A 25,874-nucleotide genomic window follows, 5' to 3' on the forward strand; every position below is an offset into this window, starting at 1 on the left:
GGCAACCTGAGTTTACACTGAAATCAACACATCTCTCTGAATCTGATCACTTGAGCTCTTTGAACTCTCCAGTTTGACAAGTTTCATCAGATTGTCCGATTTGGAAAGTTGATATTCATGGAGCAGCGGCGCCTCAGACGAACCAGGAGTCTTCCAGCACACCTGAAGGACTTCCTGCTGGAGGGTGTCCCGTCTGTTCAGGATCCTGCAGCTGTGATCAGGTTGGATCATACTTACAGCTGTGTCTCTTCCCCAGGTCTGGAGGAGCGTCACCTGGAGAACGCGGCTGTCCTTCCCCACATCCGTCCAGCATCCTCGGTGCCTTCAGTGGACGTGGGACAGCAGGAGGAGCCACTCTCTATCCATGGCTACAGCGTTCAGGCCTACCAGGACATCTACCGCTCTGTGGTGGAGCCCATGATCAAGAGTCGTCCCTACAGCCTTCAGCTGGGCCTGGAGATCAAGCAGCGGCTGTGGGAGGCACTCAGGTGTCCTGTAATGGAGGAGACGGTACAGGCTGATGGACGAATCCTCATTACAGAACACAGATGTGGATCCAGACCGAACAGCATGGCTCCTCGAGTCCATGTGGACATCAGTGGAGAGCCACTGCCTAGGAAGCCCAGCAGAAAGAGGGCCAGACGCTGAGTCTTCACAGTGTCCCGAACCACACTGCAGGCCTGCGTATGTATATAGTGTACATAGTTGTAGAGCAAGTTCACAGTAAGTTTCCTTTTGCATGTTTTGTTTCATCAATTGGTTGTTTTTATTGATTCTTGGTGTTGTTGACTTGAAGCTCTTGGTTTGCTCGGTGGTCTTCAGGATGTTTCAGGTGGTCTTCTGCGTGGTTGTCGAGGTTTTCTGCGCGGTTGTTCTCGTGTTGCTGGTCGGTCGCTGGACTCTTCTGAGAGTTTCGATGCGTTTACTGATTTGCGGTGTCTGTTAGGGTAGGGTAGGTTAGGTTAGGGTCCCTCACGTGGTTTGCAGCTTGACGTGCTGTGAGGGCTTGTGTGCATCAGTGATGCTGAGAGCTTCGCCACTGGTACTTCACAGATACCGGTAGGGTCACCCATAGTGGACTGGTCTCAGCGGAGATGCCCGACTAAGACAAACCAGCTGATTCTGGACAGCAGATGTACATCAGAATCACCTGAAGATGTGGAAGTCGCAGGATTCGTGGAAGCAACCATCATAATAAATGAATCAATTAATAAATTTGTTATTTAATACATATAAAAGAGGCTGCAATTCTTTTCTTTTTCCTCTATTATGTTGATTTTTATCAAGTTATAATTTATAAATAAAAGTAACAATTCTGGAATTATTATTACCCTTTTAACCTGATTTTCAAAACAATCCACCACAAATTGCACTATGAAAACTATAATAAAACTGTAATATAAGCCATAATAATAATAATCATAATAATCAAAAACATACAATAAATAAAACAAATATTTAAATAATTTAAGAAATGTTTTGATTGTATAATATTTACATGATGTTAAAATATGTTATAAATAAAAAATCTGATTATTTATACGCTGTAAAAATGAATAAATATAATATTGATTTAAATAAATTTAAATATAATTTACTCCCCAAACTAAATTTTCTAGTGACTGGTCACATCTAAATTCAATTGTGGCAACAGCCTGTCAACATTAGCTCAATGAGAAATAATATGTTGAGCCAATTAAAAAAACCATCAAGTCTGCCCAATCATGTTATTGGCCCAATTGAATATTTTAGATTGTGTGTAGCAAGCTTTTTTGATTTCACCTAATTCAAAAATGTATATTGGTAAATTGTATTTTGGTAAACATTGCTAAAGCAACTTTACTGAATTGTTTATTCCTCGTTGTCCCGAAAGAAAATGAATAATAGAATATACAAAATCATAATACACTAAACACTGCCACATTTATTTATCTTTTTTATTAAAGAGACACTGTTGTAAAAGTACTTTAGAATAACAAATACATTACACATTTCAACAAAGTGTACCGTATAAATTCTAGCATGTTTATTTCTCCTAAAATTGACCTCATTCTTTAAGGTGGAAGTGCCCTCGTCTTTGCGATTTGTTTTAGACCATTCGATTTAGTGCCTCTTATGTATGTGTGTCTTATCATCAAATATTTATTTATAGATCGCACATAACATTACATTTTACCACCACTCTTTACTTCTCTTGTGTGTATGAACTCCGTAACATTACAAAACTTCCCATCATGCCACCTGTTTTCCGTCTTAAAGTCACAGATGCAATTATAGTACATGAAAGTGCCCTATGGGAGAAATGACTAGGAATAATAAACAGCAGAAAACAGACAAACTACTTGCTCTACAAACTAGTGTGTTTATGACTCTACAGACAAAGCAGAATAATATAATAAGAAAATATCAGTTTGCAACATTAAGCATCATAACAAGCTGTTTTAACGTCTAAAAATCAATGGAAGTGAATGAGAGCGGAAATCTCAAGCCAAAAAGACTCAAATGGCTGCGCCTGCTCTTACGTGAGGAATAAGGTCAATACATAGAGCTGAAGTGTACTTCATATATATCCCAAATATATGCAAAAATAAAAAAATAAAAATAAAAAAACAGCATGAAATGTGAGTATTTTTGTGAGGTTACTTTAACCATTGTTTATGGTTGTCACCTGAATACTTTCATTCTACAAAAGATAATCTGAACTTATGAAATCACATTTTTAATGGTCATTCAGCACAGTTGACAGGGCTCCTAAAGTTCATGCTGCTGCTGCTGTTGCGTTCTGTTTCAAGGATTCCCATCTTCATTGTAGCTGTGTGGTTTTCCAATGGCCCTGTATGTTAAAAATATAAAACAGCAATGTCAATATTAAGCCTATATCAAATACATATTCAAATGTCACCATAATACTGTGTCATTTTCAAAAACATTATTCCTGTTGGATCACAAAATGTAATTTTAGAATGACAGAATGTGGATGTTCACATAATTATTAGCATAGTAACAGTATAGTAATTAATACTTTCCATACTGTGAGAATGCTATGTGGTAAACTGCACATTTATATGTAAAATATCACTTTGGCCAGGCACCTGTTTGTTTACAGCAATAGTTCTAAATATAATTTACAGTGAGTCAGGGCCGGCCCAAGCCTTCAGGGGGCCCTAAGCAGAATTTTATTTTGGACCCCCTTGGTGCAAACAATATGACAAACTATCGTCAATCCTTGATTATTCGCACACTTTAAATTTAAAACACACACTATCAATTTTATTTGCTGTAGCTGTGTTGCTTACATCAAAAAATATGTTTTAAGGACCCAAGAAGTGCGTTGAAATGTGCATTTATATTCAATGTTTGACGTAATCTCAACTGAAACATGAAGAGAGGGGTATAGAGAAGCTCCTTCCCTTTAAAAAGAGCCAATAGAGTTTTGTTTCCTTACAGCTCTGCCAGTGAGAGTGGTTGAGCTCAACAAATGAACAGCCAATGAGAAGTGTCCTGAAGGGGGTGGGGCATAAATAAATAAGAAAATATTAAGTAAATGAACATCCATCTCATTTTCTGGTCTCCACAATTGTCCTATTTAATTATGACAAAAAAATCTCTTGGTTCCTATAAGTGCTAGCTTTTAGAAGAGAGATCTACCAGGAACCATTATATAAGTTTACAGATCTTACAGTAACTCTTTTTTTAAATTTGAGTTCCTCCAATAACTTTCAAAATGCTTCGAGGTCTTAGTGTAAGGAAACAGTAACTCCAGAACCTCAGTATTGACAAAAAGTGCTTTTAGGATCCCAGTTACTGCAAAAGGGTCCTGCAAGTACTGCAAAGACTGTCAGTGGTGGTTCCTCAAGGAACCCCTTTGTGAGAGCTTTTGAGGCACTTAAAATACATTTTGAAGTTCCTTGAGTACTCAACAGGGTACTTGAAGCATCTTTACTTTTCACAGTGCATGTCAGACACTAGGGAGCATTTGATTGGTCAGAAGATTTGATGAGAAACTGAAGTATGAGGTGATGTAAAAAAAAAAAGATTAATTTAGGCGAAAGTGACAAACTGCAAGTTTTACATCTTTGTATCGGTTTTACATTTTCTAAATGTGAATATGGTCATTGTTTTGTACCACACTAGCGTATAGATATCCTTGAAGTCTAACATACTGCTACTAATATCTAAATAATGTTATTTTAATTTCACTGGACCTTTAAGACAATTCTAGATATTCTGCAGAAACCACTGCCTATTGATCCCACCTTTTAAAAGACTACTTGACACACATTTAGACACAAAACATTAATCTCAGCTGTAATTAATGTTGACAAAAATAAACATGGCTAGAAGTAGCTAATAGCATTCTTCTTATTATCATTCAGTCAAGATTCCACCAGTCATGAATAGCAGAAATAAAGTCACAGATCTATTTTTAAAATAGATTTAAATTTTACCACTGCAAGAAATGCTTTACTTACATTTAGTTTTTTGTATTTTCTAGTTCAAATATCTAAAAAACTCTATCTAAATCAAAATCAAATTAAATCAAGAAGCATTTTCTAGACATATTTGCATATCTAGCATATTACTAAATATCTAGAAAAGAAATTCAGTTTTCAGAAATAATTCTGAATTAGGTGATTTTTTTTTTCTCTAAAGCAAACAAATTAATCTGATAGAGAGATAAGTCAAATAATCTTATTTAAAACCAATATTCTTTTACTTACTCAAATTTGCAGATTATTTAGGTTTTTAATGAAAAGCCCACATCATTTTGACTGATAATCTGTCTACAAAATGTTTATTCTTTAAGAATTTTTACATATTTGGACTAGAATCAAGACAAAAACAATAAAAAGGGAAATAATTTTTGCAGTGTATTTACCAACTGTCAATGACTCATAGTACATGGCTGTGTAATAAGAAATTTGATCACAAGAAAACCAACCATGAGATATCGAATATATCAAAGATTTTGTAAATGAAGGGTAAAAAATGCACCAAAAAGTTATAAGATGCATTTCTTTCAATAGAAGCACATGTTTATTGCAGCTTTGTAAAACAAGCACACAGCTGTCCAACAAACTGAAAAATGCAGAGATATGTTTGTGACTGAAAGGGTTCATCTCTAAATTAGTCAGAGCAGCAGCATCTCAATTAAAAAAAAAAAACATTTTAAGGTCAAAGTTATTAGCCCCCTTGAGCTATACTTTGTTCGATAGGCTACAGATACCATCCTTCCAGATACCATCATTATACAATAACTTGTCTAATTACCCTAACCTGTCTAAATAACCTAGTTAAGTTTAAGCTGTATAGAAGAGTCTTGGAAAATATCTAGTAAAATTTTATTTACTGTCATCATGACAAAGATAAAATAAATCAGTTATTAGAGATGAGTTATTAAAATTATTATGTTTAGAAATGTGTTGGAAAAAATCTGCTCTCTGGTAAAATGAAATTGGGGAAAAAAATAAACAGGGGAGCTAATAATTCTGACTTCAACTGTATGTTAGAAAACAGTCAAAATAGCAATTTATTGCTTTCTAGTTTTCGGTAAACTAAAGACACTTATTGCAACTTGGCCAACTTATTTGATGTATTTTATGCTCAGTCCTGGTTTATTTTTAATCATGCAAAATCTTGCATTCCCACTAGATTAATATATTTTCTTCAAGAACAGTAACTGATCAGAATGCTCCGAAAGGTGAGCCCAGACTCCTCTGAGCACTTATAATGTCTGCAGCAGTGGAGAACATTAGTTATTTACTCATCAATTTAAAAAGAGCATTATTTTTAAGTTTTTTCTCTAATATTTTCTCTAATATTTTCAGCCAAAAAAAAAAAAAAAACATCTACAAGACTTGTACAAGGTCTGCAAGGGTTAAATAAATGCAAGGCCCTTCAAATTATGTGTTCTTGTCCTATTGATATTTTTATATATTTTGGCGGAATTAAATAGTTTGAGCCCATATTCCTGTATGAAGTTTCACCCTTGCAATCTGTCAGTAGTTTAAAAACGCAGGTGCGTCTCTGATGTATTGTTGATTCGCCATTACCTGGTGGCAGCTGGGTGTACTGCAGCCACAGCGGTAAATGGCTGCAGTTATGACCCTGTCAGTCTGTTATTTTTTCCCTCCTAGGTGGTGACACAAATTAACTGTCTGTTAATCATTCATATGAAAAAAATATGATTTATGTTTGGCAAAGAAGTATGTGGATTGCCTCTACTAAACGTCAAGCTGCTGAAATAAGGAAACGTCATGTTTAAATATTTTAAACTTTTCAATGAAGCCCGGTGATCTGTAGAGGGCAGCAGTCCACTGTTTAATTTGAGATTAAAACAAACAGCAGTCATCTGAAGACCTCGAAAATAACTTCAGACCATCTCACAATATCAAAAAGTATGTAAACACATTGCCTTAAAAGCAACAAGATGACTTAAAAAATAAAGTGAAGCCGTTGTAACTAGGAAGCTGACAACATGATTTTAATATTTCTGCTAAATGTACTCACTTAAAAAAAAAAAAATAATAAAGCCAATTAATTGCTTTGAATAAGTTCAACATATCTGTAATCTCTAATCATCATCTATATCTAATAACAAACTGCTCAGTAGCCTACTGAAAAAAACAATGTTGAAAATAAAAATAATAATAATAAATAAATAATGCTGAATTAAAGGACGTAAAACGATCAGAAAAGCATTAATGTGAGCTTTCTACAAAACATTTAGTATAGAATACACTCAAAAATGATGTTTGTTCCCACTTCCTTATTTAAAATGAACTGAAACAACACAACACAACACAACACAACACAAGTTGTTTCTGTTCAATCCTTAAAATGGTAAAACTAATAAATTAACTTAATCCCTTCATGTTTTCCCAATCCTAACACTAATTAATTCTTTACAGTGTATGAATGACAAAAATAGTCTACAATTCACTCATATAATAGTTACTCATAGTAACTGGTAGTTCCAAAAATGTGTTTTGTAGTAATGCAAACAAACAAACAAACAAACAAACAAAAAGTTTTTTTCTAACAGAAATGATACTATATGACTTTTAAAGAAGCAGTAGTCTTGTAAAGAATCTTTAAAAGGCCAATTTAGATAAATAATCAGACAAATATTAGCAAGTATTGTCATACACTGTAAAACCCAACAGTCAACTTTATCAAAGTAAATGAGTGTAGTTAACTCAAAATTTACAGAAAGTTAATTCTACACATTTAAAAAGAGTTTTGAACTCAGTGTTGAAGGTAATGAGTTAATTAAATACCTCCTTACTTCAACTTAAATTGAGTAAGTTCACACCACTCATATTGATTATTATTTTTTTTTTTTTAACTCAAATGGTTTGTAGCAATCGGTTTCCTCAAACGGTTTGAGTTGCCTTAACTTATTGGGTTTTACAGTACCCAGTTGATTTAAGTTCTCTTTATTCACTGGGTTGTACAGTGCTCTAATTGCTCGGTTTACTCAAACGGATTAAGTTCACGGTACTCATTAGAATTGGTTTTCGAACTCAAATGGTTTGTTGCAATGGGTTTCTTGAAATGGTTTGAGTTACCCTAACTTATTGGGTTTTACAGTGTATGAACTTAGACAATGTGTTGAAATGCAAGCTTCATATTATAATGGGCTAATAAACCCTGCTGTTTTACCATAGGAGAAGATGCATTTCATTTAATTGAAGAGGAAGGCGTGTTTTTTATTGCAGTAATTTAGATAAACACGTGATGCATTAACGTGCATATTATTTTTATGTGCTGACAGAAAAACGATCAGGTTTAAGCTCTAGACCCAGTTTACGGAGGTCTGCGGACAGGTACAGTCGTGTATAATGATATCCTTTAAATTCCACTTTGAGCACTTTAAGTTGTCAGTCTGTTTCTGAGGGGGCGCGACGGTAATTACGCACAGCTATTGCGAAAGACGCAGCAGAAATTCAACAATCCCAATTACGAGATGGGCGTGGCTTGGCAATATTCATGAGGTTTCGCAACTGTATTCGGCGTGGTTGGTTAATATTCATGAGCCTGGTTTGCAAAGCATCAGGAGCAAGGAAGGGTAACTCATTTTCCAAAAGGTGCCATTTAGAAACTTGGTGCTTTTACAGACCGGTTAACTCAATTCTGTCAAAATAGTAATAATAATAATTATATTAGTAATAATAATAATAATAACAATAATAACAACAACAACAACAATTATTATTATTACTACTATTACTACTACTACTACTACTATTATTATTATTATTATTATTATTAATAATAATCATTACAATAATCATAATAATAACAATAACAACAACCATAATAATAATAATAATAATAATGATGCTGCTGATGATAATACCAATAATAATAATAATAATAATAGTAATAATAATCATAATCATAATCATATAATAATAACAATTTGTTTTTATTATTATTATATTATATTTTGATAAATTATATATTTATACAGTAGATGAAACTTTACAATGAGACAATAAAATGTAGAAGACTCAATAAATTCACTATTGAATATACATTCATAATCAATTGTATTATAGGTTATTTATGACATTTATGCGGACTAACAGCAAAATAATGTAGACTTATGTTGACTATCAGACCTGGGCATTGTCACTTGTATTAGATTTTTATAAACCAATTACTTCAAGATAAAATGCCCAGGTATGATCTGGAGTAATTTTCTTGTATGCGCAGACGAAAGTGTCTCCAGCAGCAGGTCTGCGCAGGCGAGGAGGGGAGGGGAGGGGAGGGGAGAGGAGGGGAGGGGAGGTGGTGTTCTGGGGAGCGTGTTTGACAGTCATTTAAAAGGGGCGGGAATATACAAACAGTCCCGCGTGTATAAAACTCTTGGAAACGCATGAAGTGCTGTGGAGTTTGGACAATACGCGTGACACACTGGCAGAGGAGATCATGAGGAACATGCTGTCACTGCTCGCCGTTTTGACTGTGTATCTCGCGGTTTGGGGAGGAATCACAGTGGATGCTCAAGTTGGATCTGTGTTACGGAACTCCATCAGGCATCTGCCCGCTGCATCCAGCCCGAGTGACGCGGTGAGCGCGAGCCCGCGGGTCACCGGCACCGTAGACAGCGACGCTCCGCCGGTACGTGCACTCTCAGGATGATGAAAAAACCACGGGGATTTAAAAGAGGACTTATTTAGAGATCGTTCTTAACTCTTTCTAAATTTTCATGGATTTACCTATTTTTAAAAGTAAGTGGTAACAAAAAATGTATATGAGCTGAATTAAAACAAATTAAATTTAATAATGGTCAACTTAATTTGTTTAAAATCAGCCCGTATAAATTGTTTGCAACCACTTACTCTTTTTCTTTTTTTAGCAAATCTAATCTTATTTTTTCAGCCTACTTTAAGTGCTATAAATGAGCGCATTAAAGGATTTTAAGGTATAGTTGAATATTTACTCACTATTTACTTTCCCTCAAGTGGTTCCAAACCTTTACGAGTCTCTGTCTTCTGTTGAACACAAAAGAAGATTGTTTGAAAAATGGAGACCTGTAACTATTGACATCTATAAAACAAATAGGCCTACTATGGAAGTCAACGATTACAACATTTTTCAAAATATCTTCTTTTGTGCTCAGCAGAAGAAAGAAACTCAAAGTTTTGATGCAAGTAAAAGTGTGAGTAAGCGATGACAGAACTGTAATTTTTGGGTGAACTATCACTTTAGGGTGCATTCTATTAAAAAAGGGGTTAACCAGGTGGTTATGATGCCTGTTGAAGGGTTAAATTAAGTGTGTGTGATTTGCTTTTCCACAGTCTCCGCACTGCTCCGCTGACTCGGAGTGCAGCATCGGTGAGTTTTGTAACGGCTCGCGTGGAGTTTGTCTGTCGTGCCGCAAGCGGAGGAAGCGCTGCGCTCGTGACGGAATGTGCTGCGCTGGAAACCGATGCATCAACGGTACAAACGCAGGATCTTTTTTTGTGTCTTGGAACTAGTTTATTCAACAGCATGCATGAAGGTTCATTTCTCCTATCGTGTTTCTTTCTCAGGTGTGTGTCAGCTTGCTGATGCAGCTGCTGTCGGGTCTGCTGACGCCAGTCCACCGGGTGGCAACACAGATGTGTCTGGTGTGGCTGTAACACGTGGGCAGAACTTCACACATCCCAGGAGAACCACAGTCCTGTCAAAACCACAGCAGACACAGAAAGGTCTCAAATCTGTCTATTCTCTTCTTGATTACACCTTTCTCTCCTCATCTTGTCTCTTTTAAGTTATTTCTGTCATGTTTCTCCTTGCGTATCTCCTCTTGTCTAAACTTCTTTCTTCACCTTTTGTCTCTGTTCTTCTCTTTTTACTTTGGTTTTGTTTCTTCACATTTCTTTTCTCGATTCTCCTTGTCTCATCTTGTTTTTTCACATGATCTGATTCTTCATTTCATATCTTGTCTCTTCTCTTCTGTCTTTTCTTCTTGTGTTGTCTTTCATTTCTTCTCATCTTGTCTCTTCTTTTCTAGTTTCTGATCTTCTTTCTTCTTGTCTTGTTTCTTGTATTGTCTCATATTTGCTCCTCTTCCGATCTCTTCACATTTCTTCACTCGTTTCTTGTCTTTTATTTCTTCTCAACTTTTTTATATTTAGTTTCTTGTCTTTTCTCCTGTTTTCAATTCATCTTGTCTCAATTATTTCTCTTTTTGTCTCATTTCATATCTCCTCCTATATTTTGTCATATCTCATTTAGTTTCTTACCTTTTTATCACGTCGTCTCATCTGATTTGCTCTTTAATCTAATGATTCTTCTCATGTCTCACTGTTTCTCCTTTTTGTCTCACCTCATTTCTTTTCTCATTTATCCACTTTTTGTGAAACATCTATAGTTCTATATTCTTGTCTCTTTTCTTTTCATCTTGTCTGTTCTATTATCATTTCTCCTCAATTTGCATCTCATTTCTTCTCATATTTTTTTCTTCTCAAATCATCTCGTGTTTTTTCTTCTCATTTCTCCTCTTGCTTCCTCATTTTTTCCTCTAAGCTCCTTTCCTCTTATAATTTCTACTCAAATTTCTGTCTCTTCTAGTTTTCATCTGTCGTTCTTATTATTTTATCTAATTTCTAGTCATGTCTCACTTTTTCTCCTTATTGTCTCATATTATTTTGTCCTTATTGTCTCACTTCTTCGTCTCCTCCTCCTCACATATATTTTCTCCCAGCTTATTTAGTTTCTTTCCTTGTTGACATTTTTCTCATCTGTTTTGTTATTTAATCTAATGATTCTTGTCATGTCTCATTTTTTCTCCTTTTGTCTCACCGCCTGATTTCTTGACTTCTTGTGAAACATCTACTTCTATATTCTTGTCTTCTCTTTTTTTATCATCTTTTCTCTTCTATTCTTATTTCTCCTTACATTGTTTCTCATCTCTTTTTCTGTTTTCTTCTCAAATCATCTCGTCTTTTCTCATTTCTCCTCTTGCTTCATTTTTTCCTCTAAGTTCCTTCCCTCCTTATTGTCTCATATTATTTTTTCCTTACTGTTTCATTTCTTTGTGTCTTTTCTTTTCTTTACAACTCACCAAATCTGGTCTAATATCTTCTAGTTCTTTCTTCTCATCTGCTTGTTGTTGTTGTTGTTGTTGTTTTTCTCTTGTTTCTCGACATGTCTCAACTGTTTCTTCCTTTTGTCTTTTGCCATGTGTTTCTTGTTCCGTCCTAATTTCTTCTCAATTTATTATCTCATCTCCTCTAGTTGTAACTTCTCATTTATCTGTTCTTGTTATTTTTCCTCATGTTTTTCATCATGTCTCACTGTTTCTTCATTTTCTTTTTTGTTTCTTCTCTCTATATGCACCTCACAAAGACATTTTTCACATCATATTATATCATATCTTATCTCTTTTTTAGACGTAATTTTCTCATCTTTCTTACTCTGGTCTCTTCTCATCTAGTCTCTTTCACATCTGGTCTCATACAGTATCTTCTGATCTTCTCAAGCTGCTCTTCTCCAGCACGTCTCTGAATGCAGATCTGACGTTTGCTCTGTCTGTTTTCTGTCAGGAGGCGAGGGTGAGACGTGTCTGAGGTCTTCAGACTGTCTGGAAGGGCTCTGCTGCGCTCGACACTTCTGGTCACGGATCTGTAAGCCGGTGCTGACAGAGGGACAAGTTTGCACGCGCCACCGGAGGAAAGGAGCTCACGGTCTGGAGATCTTCCAGCGCTGCGACTGCGGCTCCGGCCTGACCTGCAGAGGCCAGAGAGAAAAACCCGGAGCGGAAAGCCGAAACCTCCACACCTGCCAACCGCGCTGACCCTGCAGACTCGCTTTGTGCTCAACACACACACATACAGACACAACACGCATGCAGACACACATGCAGCAAAGGAAAACTGATTCCACGGAAGGATGCGCCATTGAAAGGACTGATCGTATTTCCCGGACGGATGCAGAGAAACTGCACCGTACGGATGTTTCTTGTTGTACACTCTGCTATTTAAGACTTTTTTCCCCGGGTCATCACAAAAGGCAGAATGCTTTTGTTTCCCTTTATAAGGAACTTCTTATTCTTCTTGCAGTAAATTACTGTATTGTAAATACGTAGTCAAAAATTGCACTTAACACTGAGCATATGGATCCTGTAAACGTAGCATTTCATGATTCAAACACATCAATATTGTAAATGTGCAAGCCATATGATTTAGATGGTTATCAGTACTCGATTTTTATTTCGAACATATTGTAAAAATATTTGTGTGGTTCAAATATATATATATATATATAAGTGAAATGACTATAACAACAATAAATGGATTTTTACGATTCATAATGCCACAACTGCAACCTAAAGAAACCACTTTAGGATGTTTATATATACTCTATATATTAGGGCTGCACGATATTGGAAAAATTGAGCATTGCGATATTTTTTATTCTGCGATATATATTGCGATAGGAATACAATTTCACTAGATGATTCCAATATCTCTATTTGGAAAGAATGTATAATTCTAGATTGATTGGGATGATTCTGTAAGGGAGTGCGTATACGTAAAATATTAGAAACGTAAATAAGAAAAAAGAAAAGCACATAAAAGTTTAATAATGAAAAAGATACAAATTAAATGAACAGAGTTTTAAGGCCCTATCGTACACCTGGCGCAATGTGGCGGAATGCAATTGTTGATTGCTAGTTTCAGCTTGGCGCAAAAGTCGTTTTGATGTTTTGCGCTACGCTGTTTAAATAGTAAATACATTTGCGCTTCTATGTGTGCCCATAGGTGTTCTGGTCTAAAAAGGGAGGCGTGTTAAGGTGTATTGCTGGCGCATTGCTATTTAGACCAGAACAAAGCCGGTCTATTGTCCAGCGCAGAGCACGTTAGTTGTGCGTCTCGCTTACACACTGCTTAATACACACAAGATGTAGAGCAATACGCAAATATCTTTACATATGAAAAAGAATTTAAATATTAAGGATATATATATAGGATATAATAAGAATATATATATATATATAGATTATAAATATAAAGGATTAAAATATTACAAAACATTATTTTCTAGCCTGCATAAAGATAAAAACTACTGCCTTCATGCCTTCATCTCAGGAGGCTTTTTTAGTTAATTTATAACAATTTGCTTTTGTATAATGTTATTATTATTAGCAGTATTATTTATTTTATGCATATTTATATTTGTTTTATTAAAAACAAGCTTAGAGTTGCCCACCTGTCAGGTTTTAGACCATATGGGGCACAGCATGTGTATTAGAATATAACAGTTTTTTAACCACACTTTGTTATTTTTGTTTATTTATTAGTTTTTTGGAAATTAGAACTGAATTTAGAAATAGTCTTGAAACAAATATTTGCGCTTAACAAACTAAATTAATTATTTATAGGCTAATTGATGTCTGTGCATACAAGGTTTCCCTATCCACAAGAGCGAAAGTGAAAGTTAATAATTTATTTCTCATTTTCGCGCTGCAGATGCTCTGTTTAACTGTTTTCTGGCTAGTGAAGTGCTCAGTTTTTCCACTTACACTTACTTTACGTCATGTAAATAGCAAATGCGCTATGGTGCGATGCAACTGACTCTTAAAGGGAATGGGAGATGAGACTCTGATTGGTTTATTCTCAAAACACACCTATAACTTAAGAAAATAAGCTCAACCCTTTAAGACAATGCGCCACGGCACAAAGCGGATTCTTCCTTCCTTATTTTAGCAAAAGTGGATTCTGACTCGCCCTGAATGCGTTTGCACCCTGGGCTTTGCACTTTGCGCATGGACCGTCAAAATAGAGCCCTTATTGTTTTCCCATTAGTCAAATTGTATTCCTATGTATTCAGGTATACAGTAATTGAATAATCCATACCTACCAGCATTTGTCTCTGAAACTCCAGGAGACTGGTGGTGGGGCGGACTGTTGCGAGGCGGGCAGGTTAATAACTGTACTGTGGTGTTAGTAACTGTACTATGAAGAAGGTTCCGGGTGGCCGCTGTGATCAGATACTATACCAAAGTTGGCAACCTAGGGGAGAAATTACAAGAGTCAAATAACAAAACGGGAGGGTGTTTGGAGTTGGGTCTGAAATACGGAAGACTCCTGGGAAAATTGGCAGGTTTGACAGGTATAAAATAATAAAATTTAAAACAAGACTGCATAGTCTTCGTTTTATAAACAATTGAATAAAACTAATAATTTCTTAAATTAAAAAAGTTTCTGACGGTACAATTTCTTAGGCCTGAATGTTTTTAAAACCCCCACACAGTCAAAGGCCTCAAAAAACACTTGCGAAATGAAAAATTATAACCCAGACTTAATAATGCATACTCATGATGTGACTATTGCGAATGATCACATTGCGTTATCAATGCTAAAATGATATTTTGTGCAGCCCTACTGTGTATGTATAGATAAGTTAAAGTCAAAATTATACCCCCCCCCCTTTTTTTTTTGTTTTTTTAATATTTCCCAAATTATGTTTAACAGAGCAAGGAAATGTCCTAATTAAGCCTTTAATTGTCACTTTCAGCTGTATAGAAGTGTCTTGAAAAATATCTAGTCAAATATGATTTACTTTCATCATGGCAAAGATAAAAATAAATCAGTTATTAGAAATTAGTTATTAAAACTATTATGTTTAGAAATGTGTTGAATAAATCTGCTCTCTGTTAAAAAGAAATTGGGGAAAAATATACAGGGGGGGCTAATAATTCAGGAGGGTTATTAATTCAGACTTCAACTGTATATATACACAGTCTAATGACATACACTGTTTGCTTTTTTCAGCAGGTAAAGCATCATTCAGAAACCCTGACATAGCAAAAAAATTCTATATTTTGTGTGTAGTGGAGTTGCTTTGGACAAAAAAAAAGTTTCTTAAATGAATAAATGTAAATGTGAAAAATGTGAAGTAGTTCAATGCACAGAGCTCGGTTTAAAAAGGGAAAAATTGACACATTCTGTGAACTTTCCATCACAATAATATACATTTCAGAGCATTTTCACTTCTATTCTAGTTTATAAAAACAAAATACTAAACAGAAAGAGCACTTGGAGCTTTCAAGTGGAAATGCTCGGAGCAATCACTGTACATTTTCTTTATAGGCTTCCATGGCAATTGCATAAGTTTCAATGCCATTAAAATATCTATTTGCTACTTTGAAATATGAAAACTCACAAAAAAGGGCTACAATGATTTTAAAATTGAGGTCTTGTTGTAACTGATGCATACCTCCTGCATACGGTAAACTTTCAATATAATTGAATATTTGTCAAATCATTTTTCATTTAGATTTTCTCAATCTTTTTACAATAAGAAATTCATTCAAGGACCTTAGAGTATGTTTACATTGTGAAATGTGTTTAATGGTGTAGTTACAAATGGAAAGGTTTTAATATCCAGACAACAATTTTTAAAACAATACACAAAACATTGATTAAAATCACTGTACATACTAATAGTTGGCCTTATAGTCCGAGCTTTAAGTCCACCATTCTTGATTTGAACAACACAACACCTGAAAGCATAATACACAATCACATGAGTCACCATTTTCACAAAATCACACTTATTTGTGTGTATATACAGAGAAAACTGTGGGTCTGTGTTCAAATGAAAGCCGATGTTAAAATTTGGTGGCCCCAATAAGCAGTTGTGTAAAGGAACGGCCCAAACAATATATGTTTGTGTGAACATACTGTTAAAACTGAACATTTTGATCCATGCATGTGGATAAACTGATGAGCAGTGAATTATCTAAGGTAATCTATGGAAACAAAAACAACTGAAAGCATTATTCCTGACATAAAAAAAAAAGAAATCTCATTTCTGATGCAGTTTTGCGAGACCCCTAGCGGAAGCTATCATAGCAAACAAACAAGCTCAGAGCTCTGCTAAAGAGCCGTAATCCTCTGGGTCTCTTTATCCCTGTCTGCAGAAAAACACCTGACCACATGAAAGCCTCAATGGGCCCAAACAGCAGGGAAGTACAAAGCCGACAGGAGGATATCAAACGAGGAGAATCCCGAGGAAGTACAAGAGGATCAGCTGCGACAACCTTTGGTGTGTCTGGCTAACTTCTAATTAGTCCTGCAGTCAGGCCCCAATTGCAGGTTAATCATAGAGATATCTGACCCTTTAATTACTTTATTATGTAGCCTGTTTGGCACGCATACACATATAGAGCAGTATTGGCAAACTTCTGGATTCATTAACGCCAGCTTTGACTACACTATAGGTTTGTTATAATCAGCTTCAGATTATGGACTGTCTTCCAGATATCAATAGTATACAATGGCTGCAAAAATTGAGCTTTGATTGCCTTTTCACGTCGTGGTTCACAGGTGTTTTCTGTTTATTTATGGCTATGAAATACATTATGGGATCTGGATAACTGCTGTTGACTTTTGACGTTGAAAATTCAACTCTGCAGTTTTAGCCAGCACTCAATTTTGGGAATTTACACCTTGCTAACTTTAAATAGTAACAGTATCTGACTCCAGTAAGCTACAAACACAAACTGGGTATCACTGGAAAGAAGGCACTTTGAGCTTTACTGTGGTAAAAGGAAGTTACATGTTGAAAAATATAAAAAGTTATACATCATGAAGTTATGAAAAAAAAATATTGTGTTCAATATTTGTTTTGCATATACAAACACAGGAAAACGTTAATGTCCTAGAAAAATAGGACTTGAAAGCCAAGTGTCTTATGAGTTTATATTTTTAAATTTGATGACGATAGCATGCAAAATGAGATTTCTGTAAAATTTTTCTGAGACTAAGGGTGCTTTCACATCTGTAGTTCTCTTCATTTGGTGCGGACCAAGGGTAATAAATGATACATTGTTGCATTTTCTGCCGTCTTTGGGTCATTTTTCACACCACACTGCTGGCTTTGGTCCGGGCCAGTTGAAACGAACCAAAATGCAGTCATCTGACAAAATCCACATCTCTCATTGGCCAGATGTTGTTGAACATATTTCCTAAACTGCTTATTGATTGGTCAGAATTCACGTGCGGGAAAAGGCCAGTGAACTCCCGAAAGTAAACAAAACAAAATGTCATTTTTACTATGGATGGACGACTGCGCTGACTGATTGTATCCCTGCTTTAGACAAACTATACATTTCGAGAATGAAGCGCGGCCGCGGCTGGGAAACAGTGTTTCAATGCATCGCATGTCACTTCAGGTGGATGCGTGAATTAATCTAGCTAAACTGCGACATGGTCATCTTGCGGAAATATTACTAACGATCCATCAGGTAATATCCCCCCCCCTCTCTCTCTTTGTTGGTAAAGCGCTGTCAACAAATATTTTTCCTCCATATCCCATAATGCACAGCGCATTGGCCTACGGCAGCTGAATTAGTACAAAATGCACAGTACATTTAATGGTTGGACCTGTTTTAGTATGAATCATATTCTCACCACAAACGAACCGCTCCAGGATTCGTTTAAAAGAGTACCAAGACCACCTCTTCAAGCAGGTCTCGGTACGCTTATTTGGTCCACTTTTGGTACGCACTCGAGTACGATTGCTGCATTCTCACCTCACCAAACGAACCGTACCAAAAGGGAAAACAAACTCTACTGCGATTTAATCAAAATAAATAAGGTACGTGTGAAAGCACCCTATATCGGTGTCCGTCTTTCCCTCACCGTCAAATGCAATTTCTCAAAAATGACCCTCCCAAACTAAAACATTTACAGTTGCTGAATAATTTGGTCTACATTCACAGTTTATGTGTCTTTGGAAAGAAGTCACTCTCGGCTTTATTATCCATCATCTACAGTTTCTAATGCTCAAAATGGAAAAAAAGTTATGGATGCTTAAGTAATGTAAAAAGAAATTGCACCGCACTAAACATTTTATTATTTCATGAACAAATATGTGAAATCATTCCTGGGGCCTGCTTCAGTAAGGAGGTTCAACCAACACAGAGTTTAAACTTGAAATTTAAAATCAGAATTTTAAAATTCAGAGTTTTCGGTTTCAGAACAGCTGATCAGGTCAAGGTCAATCAACTACAAGTAGACCAACTCAGAGTAAAGCGCGCACACAACACCCCTAAAAAGGCATAATCAATGGAGCGCAGACATTACGAGTGACTATGGCAACATCTTAAAAAAGAGATCAGCATTTCTTTCTCCTGCTGAACTTGATGTGCTCATGCAAAGTTATAGCAAATATGACCATATATTTAAAAAAGCAACACCAAAGCATCAGTGAAACAGAGATAGTTAGTGTGGGAAAACAGTTGCTCAAGGTAATGTGTAATTTTACATTTAAAGCATTTAAATATTTAAGTATAACAAAATAAGTAATATTATGTGTGACGTTTATCAAATTATTACATATTTTTCCACTTTTATACATGTTAATCAGTTTTAATAGATTTAGAAGTGCACTTGTGTGTCTGCCTTTTTTTGGTCAAGTGACAGAGGCTGATATGACATTTCGAATTTAAGCAGAACTAAACAATAGTTTTCAGAAATAATAATAATCCAATTAATCTAGTTACAGTACATGTCCCTGTTGAAGGTCAGTGAATTTAAGCTAATTATTCATTAAAAATGGACAAGCCATTCTCGTACCTGACTTTGTTCTTTGTGTGACTGAAATGTAGGCAATAGCTGTTTCCATCCAAATATACTAATTAAATGTATGTGCAAAACTGGAATAACGCATAAATGATGGGCGAATAAAGCATTGTTTCCACCCAACGAGTCAAAGAGAACAAAAATGTCACTTCCTGATTAAACAGGCGCCAAATATCAACAGTAAAAACAGAATTTACTGTGGTAGAAGAAGCTGTGTCAATCTTTTCTTTATTTAACAAATGTTCTTGCGCCTCAGAAGACATTGCTGGCACACAATGAATGCATAGGGGTGTTTGAAGCCATGACACGCGGTAAACAGATGCCCTACACGCTCCAGACGCTCTATAGGTCACTAATAATATAATAACATTAATACTGAAACGGTTGAAGCGTTTTAGAATGACCAAATCACCATTTAAGACGTGTACAGTGTGCTCAGCCTGCTGGTTTGTCCATTCACACATTTTCATCATCATATGGTCTCTTATAACCAACCTTTTTTTAATGTACATACTGTAATTTGTTCAGTAAAAGTGCTTCCATCGTAGTTTATGTGCATCTTTTCAATGCATATTTTCAAAAGTTATGTGAATCATGACGTTTCCATCAATAATTTTTATGCGCATCTCTATAATGCTTATTAAAATAGGTGGGTGGAAACGTAAGGCTAAGGCGAGAAATACCGCTTCGTCTTTAAAAAAAAAGGGGAGGAGACCGACAGAACTCCGAGTTTAGAGAATAAAACCTGCTCCTGACCAGGTTAGGTTAACAGAGTAATTTACCACAGTAGCTGACTCTGAGTTAAAGTTACCTCTCTTTAGAAACAGGTTTGACTTACCCTGCTTTCTCGAGTTTAACAAGCCTGCCATTTTGAAACAGAAAACCTAGAGTTTCTCTCATTTCAGGGTTAAAATACTCTGAGTTTTCACTTCACAACCTCCTTTCTAAAACGGGCCCCTGGAGCAACACAGAAAAGTAATAGGTCAACATCTCCTGAGTGATGTTTTAAATTTGATGCCAATATCATGCAAAAGGAAATTTCTGGAATTATTTTTCTGAGACAATGTCTTGTGATTTTCTCCCTCGCATTGTTTGTGGAGAAGCAGTCTGAAGACCACACATTTGGTTTCTAACACAACTGTTTTAGTCTTTTCACATACCACCAGCTCTTTAATTTTAAAATAATAAGCAGAAAAGTACAGTATGAATGATTTATTTGAGCACAAGAAGTACATTGTGTGAAATAAGTCCAGTGCATGTGCACTAAAAGAAATCCACTCCACAGCAGAGATTCAGCTACACAACAAAAATAAAGAATTAGGATTCTATTGTAAACAGTATTTCTTCCCTTGAATAACAATCGATTTACTCTGAAGCCCATGTGTTCATATATTAAAAAATTGACTTTTGTTGACTTTTTTGTATTTTGAGTTTAAAAGTTTTAGTAAAATTAATTTATTCATTAATTTCTTATTGGCTCAGTCCCTTTATTAATCTGGTGTCACCGCAGCGAAATGAACCGCCAACTTATCCAGCATATGTTTCACGCAGCGGAGGCCCTTCCAGCTACAACTCATCACTGGGAAACACCCATACACATTCATTCACACACACATATACTACAGACAATTTAGCCTACCCAATTCACGTGTAGCACATTTCTTTGGACTGTGGGGGAAACCAGAGCACTCGGATAAAACCCATGCCAACATGAGAAGAACATGCAAACTCCACACAGAAATGCCAACTGACCCAGCTGAAGCCTGAACAAGCGACCTTACTGTGAGCGCCACCATGCTGCCTGTTTCGATGAGTTATGAAAAATTATTTGTGTGCTATTTTGAGCTGAAACTTCATATACACTCTAGGGACATCGGAGACTTATATTACATCTTGTTAAAAAGGGCATAATAGGTCCCGTTTAAAATGTTAGAAAAGAGATATAAAAAGCAAAGAATGCAATAATCAAAAACAAGTTTCTGGAGAATATTGAACAATGGAATTAATTTCTTGCAAAGGTATGGCAAAAACAAACACTCACACAGACAGACAGACAGACAGACACACAGACACACACAGACACACACACACACACAAAACCCTCAGCCAGTCACTATAAACTCATGCTGAGCATCAAAGGGTTAAGTGTGTGATTTTAGGCCCGCTTTTCATGACTGGAATCACAGGATCAGTGCTGTCCACATCTCTGGAGCGGCTGGTGAATGTCAGAACAAGGCTCTTCATTAACAGGATCATAAAAGAGTGAGTTTTCCACTCCTTCATGCTCTTTACGCGAAATGTAACCTTTCTCTCTGTCCCTTGACCCTGCTGTCTGTCTCTCTCTCTCTACTGACAGACACTGTGGCTGAAAATTACAGACAGCCAGATCAGTTTAATGATGTCAGGCGTCACAGATTCGAGAGCTCACCAAAACTGACTATTTTAACTGTGCGCGTGGAGCCTTGAGGAGGAAACACACACACACACACACACACACACTCTCTCTCTCTCTTTCTCTCTCTCACACACACACACACATACACGCACAAATCGTGTCATCTCTCAGTGTGTAGTTTTGGTTTTCTGAGCTGTTCTTCTGAGTAACTGTCAAAGTTACTCACCTCCAATCTCAGCCAAATGAGCAAATTACTCAGAAACAAGTCCAAACAAAACCGCAGAAGAGCGTTCAGTTACACTGCAGATCAGCTCGCCAGCTCTGTGTGCATGTGTCTACAGCTTTGTGTGGTGTTTGTGTGCCATATAGTTTTACTATTTGGACGCGCTCCTTTTAAAGGGACAGTGAACAATAAAAATGTGCTCTTAATTTAGCATCATGTGGTTCATCCATTCATCCGTCCCTCCATCCATTTATACAATCAAAGTAATTGATTTGTGTTGGAACAACCTGAATGAATTGTGTGGAACCCTGCATTTATTACAGTCTGTCTGTCAATCAACACTCTCTGGCCACTTTATTATGTTATTATGTACACTCGCCAACTGCTCGTTAAGGCAAATTTCTGATCAGCCAGTGATCAGTTACGCATGTAGACATGGTCAAGATGACCTGCTGCAATTCAAAATTTTTGCACACCTTGGGCTCATCAGTACCAACTGAGCATCGTGACCAGACCACCCATCTTCTGATGGCTACTTCCAGCAGGATATCAAGCGTGAATCATCTCAGACTGGTTTTTTGAACATGGCAATGAGTTCACTGTACTCAAACGGCCTCCAGTCAGCAGATCTCAATCCAATAGAGCATCTTGTGGTGGATGTGGTGGAACTGGAGATTCACATCATAGATGAGCAGCTGACAAATCTTCAGCAACTGCGTGATGTTATCATGTCAATATAGAGCAAAATCTCTGAGGAATATTTCCAGGCAAAAAAGGGTCCAACCCGGTACTTGTAAGGTGCATCTAATAATGTGGCTGGTGAGTGTATGTATACTGTAGGCATAGGCGTTAATAAACAGTTTCCACATTTTGTGTTTCCTGAATGTTTTTCCTTTATTTTTGTTTATGAATTGCATTAAAGGACCTTGATTTCTCCTCTGTTGACTTTTGATGTTTGACCAATAAGGATTATATATCACTTCAAATTTTTTAAAAAAAATGTCAACAAATGTCACTTTTTAAAAAGTTTTCAACCTCAAAAGTTGTTAAGAGAAAAGATCGAGGTCCCATAATGCGATTCAAAATAATAAATAAATGAAAAAAATACAAGAATCACAGAAAACTGCTAATTTGGTGATATTTAAAATCTTTTTTTTTTGTACTTAGTTTTTTTTAGGGTCGTAAAACCAGTGGGAACAAAACAAACAAACAAAATAAAAATAATAAAAAATTTAAAATAACACATACATATATACACAAATACAACCATTCCACACATGTATACATATATACATACAAATTAAAAAATATTTTGATGGTCCATTTGTTGAATTTAAGTTACATTGCATCAACATGCCAACTAATTCTCATCAGATTATAAGTAGTTAGGTTGAGGTTAGGGTTAGTGTAAGTTGACATGTACTTGCAAAGTTTCTTATGGTCAGTTAAATGCCTGTTAAAGGAGCAGGATCAGCAGATATTAAGCTGACAGTCTAATAATACTCAAATGGACCATTAAAATAAAGTGTTACCAAATATTAAATTAACCTCATCAAGAAAATAAATACATTGAATAGAAATAAATAAAATGTTGGCAAACATATTCTCTCAATGATGCATAATATTTAATGTAAATTATAGATAATTGTACTGTCATTGTGGAGAAAGACATTTCTTTTCAAAGATCTCTTTTTGTAATCATATTACAAGAATCATTTTTTCCATTTCCTCAACTTCTGCTGTTATTTTGAACCATTCGTCTTTAGTTGGTGAGTCTTCCTTTTACCATTTCCGGGTTATAGCTTTTTTACTCTTTGCCAATAATATCTTAAATAGATATCTATACTTCTTTTCAAGTTTAATAGAAATATCAGATTAAGTACTGTACATAGAATAATCTAGGAATATGAAGATCAATAATATAATGGATAGTGGAGTATACAGTTTCCCAAAAACTATGAATTCTTAAACACTGCCAGAATATATGTGCATGATGGACCTTTAAATCTAATTTTAATTAACATTTTTATATGTATAGGCAATGTGTATTACATGAAAACAAATTCTTAAAATTAAATGGAAATAACACAATGCATATTTTATTTTTATTTGAATTCAATATCTATTTCAAGAGTTCGCCCTTAGCTGATGATTGATTATAAAGCTTGTTTGGCATGCTGTCCCGGGAGAGAGCCCTGAACTCGTGAGATCCTCGAGCCCGGGGCTCCCCCCGTTGCAGGGCGAGAGGGAAGTCCGAGTTCAGGTAGGTCTCGAGTACTCCCCTGCTGATATTGTTGGAAATAGAAGTGTCTATGCTGTCAATTTAGATTTGTCAATTTACTTATGTTACATGTTTTCGGTCTGTGGGAGGAAACCGGAGAGCCCAGTGAAAACCCACGCAAACACGAGAACAACATGTGAACTCCACACAGAAACGCCGACCTGGCCAGGTAGAGTCCGAGCCGGTGGCATTCTTGCTGTGCAACTGTGGTGCTAACCCCTAGGCCTTCATGCCGCCCTGACTAGGAAATGGGAGGAGTAGGGGTGGAAGGGGGGATTCTTCAAGACGAAGATGGTTGAGGTAAGATACTCTGGTTATTTATAATGGTTAAGGAGTCGTCTGATTGGTGAATCAGCGTTAGCTAATGTGGACCAGGTGCTATCAATCATAAGCGCGTGCTCCTCTCGAAATTAGTTTATAAACAAACTTCACTTCAACTGTAATTGCAACAATATATTAATACATGTAACGATTCATTATGCAATGATATAATAATAATAATAATAATAATTATATATTTTCACACTTATATAATATTTATGTGTAAATAAAAACACAAGTTACACAACACTAAATGTTTAAAAGATCCAAGTACAGTAGGCGTTTTGTACTAAATGAGTTTTCTGATGACCTCACACACACTTCTTTAGGTTCAACAACAAACAAATAAATCAGACGTGCAGCAACATGCTGACTCAAGACATTTCTTTAAAAGATTGACAAACAAAACTGCCTTTCTGAGAAATCTGGTTTTGCTCAGTGTTGAGTTTTAAATATTTTCATGTGTCCATTAGCACGTCTACTACTCTGTATGAACACACACACGCACACACACGCACACACACACACACACACACACACACACACACACACACACACACACACACACACACACACACACACACACACACACACACACACACACACACACACACACACACACACAGTGACGGTGACAGCTTTGTGAGTAATATTTCAGCAGCAGAGGGTTGTGGGGTTTGGGCCAGTCTAGAAAGCGTGTTTACGCTGAACCGCTCGTTATTGGGCAGACCACAAACCTCTGCTGACCACAGGCATGTGTGTGTGTGTGTACGTGTATGTTTATGGCATAAGGAGGAGGAACCGCTCTCAAATACACTCAAACAGTGAGCTGAAGCAGAGCGCTGACTGCCAGGAACATCATATTCGACGACAATTATCTCATTCATCTGTGCAGCGAGCATTTTGCACAAGCGTAGGAGTGCAAAACAGAATTGCATCACCTCTAAAACATGGGTGGGTTGTTTTTGTCATTTCAATATAGCGAAATTACAAAGATGATGATGATGATTTTAGAGATAATGTGGCAACAAACATCTCACATCTCTTGATTTCTTTGGCACAGGTGCCACACAAACAATGTTGAACAGAAGAAGCCAGCCTTGTTCCCAGCGTTCATTGCAGGCTTCAAAAGGCGCTTCTCACCTGGCACGAGTGTGTTTTACCACGCTTATCTAAACAGTTTCAGAACGGGTGTCATTCCTTACACCCTGTAGATCTGCTCTTAAACAATGTGCTCCATTCATCGTGCACCGTGCTCTCGATGACGCTTTGAGGAAATGGTTGCGCAAAGAGAAAACTGGCATCGCTAATTAAACCTTCTTCATTCCACAGCTCTGTGAGCTAGCTAATCAAAACAAACAATTAAAATGCTATTGTTCTGAGTGAAGAGTAAACAGCTCACAGCCTCAGGTATTCTCTTGATCGACCTGGGAAAGATGTGTTGTCTGAGGAAATCATTTCACTGAGCCGTAATTGAGTTCATTCATTTAAAGTTGCAGTTCAACCAATATGTTGTTTTAAATTCAAAAGTCTTTGATTAAAATGAGTTTATCCTAAGTAAAATTT

General features: G+C 36.3%; 1 protein-coding gene and 1 long non-coding RNA gene across 4 annotated transcripts in view; one reads left to right on the forward strand and one right to left on the reverse strand.

The window, feature by feature from the left end:
• Positions 1 to 515: 515 nt before the first annotated feature.
• On the forward strand, positions 516 to 12,808 carry dkk1a (dickkopf WNT signaling pathway inhibitor 1a). Of its 2 annotated transcripts, none has more exons than XM_073920025.1 (4): positions 516 to 684; positions 9,810 to 9,951; positions 10,044 to 10,202; positions 12,042 to 12,808. In XM_073920025.1, the coding sequence occupies exons 2-4, from the start codon at positions 9,921 to 9,923 to the stop codon at positions 12,290 to 12,292; spliced, it is 441 nt and encodes a 146-aa protein (XP_073776126.1). In that variant the 5' UTR covers positions 516 to 684; positions 9,810 to 9,920; the 3' UTR covers positions 12,293 to 12,808. The 2 variants fall into 2 exon arrangements, with proteins under 2 accessions (XP_073776126.1, NP_001268729.2); NM_001281800.2 differs by lacking the exon at positions 516 to 684 and adding an exon at positions 8,912 to 9,129.
• Positions 1,907 to 25,874, reverse strand: part of LOC141377057 (uncharacterized) — a 98,793-nt gene continuing 74,825 nt past the window's right edge. Inside the window, exons 4-6 of one of the 2 annotated variants that reach the window (XR_012388913.1) lie at positions 15,942 to 16,003; positions 14,359 to 14,510; positions 1,907 to 2,833 (exon numbers count right to left, since the gene is read on the reverse strand). This is a non-coding gene — a long non-coding RNA (uncharacterized lncRNA). The remainder of the gene's footprint in view (positions 2,834 to 14,358; positions 14,511 to 15,941; positions 16,004 to 25,874) is intronic. The other variant, XR_012388912.1, reaches the window with a different exon arrangement.

The sequence above is a fragment of the Danio rerio genome, chromosome 13 (assembly GCF_049306965.1).
Source record: "Danio rerio strain Tuebingen ecotype United States chromosome 13, GRCz12tu, whole genome shotgun sequence".
In the NCBI taxonomy this organism is placed as follows: Eukaryota; Metazoa; Chordata; class Actinopteri; order Cypriniformes; family Danionidae; genus Danio; species Danio rerio.

Bases quoted from the DNA above. Each gene is read 5' to 3' on its own strand.
- dkk1a (NM_001281800.2), top strand. From the start codon at position 8,938: ATGAGGAACATGCTGTCACTGCTCGCCGTTTTGACTGTGTATCTCGCG. The intron at 9,952-10,043 runs GTACAAACGCAG...TTTCTTTCTCAG, and splicing joins TGGAAACCGATGCATCAACG to GTGTGTGTCAGCTTGCTGAT. The intron at 10,203-12,041 runs GTCTCAAATCTG...GTTTTCTGTCAG, and splicing joins ACCACAGCAGACACAGAAAG to GAGGCGAGGGTGAGACGTGT.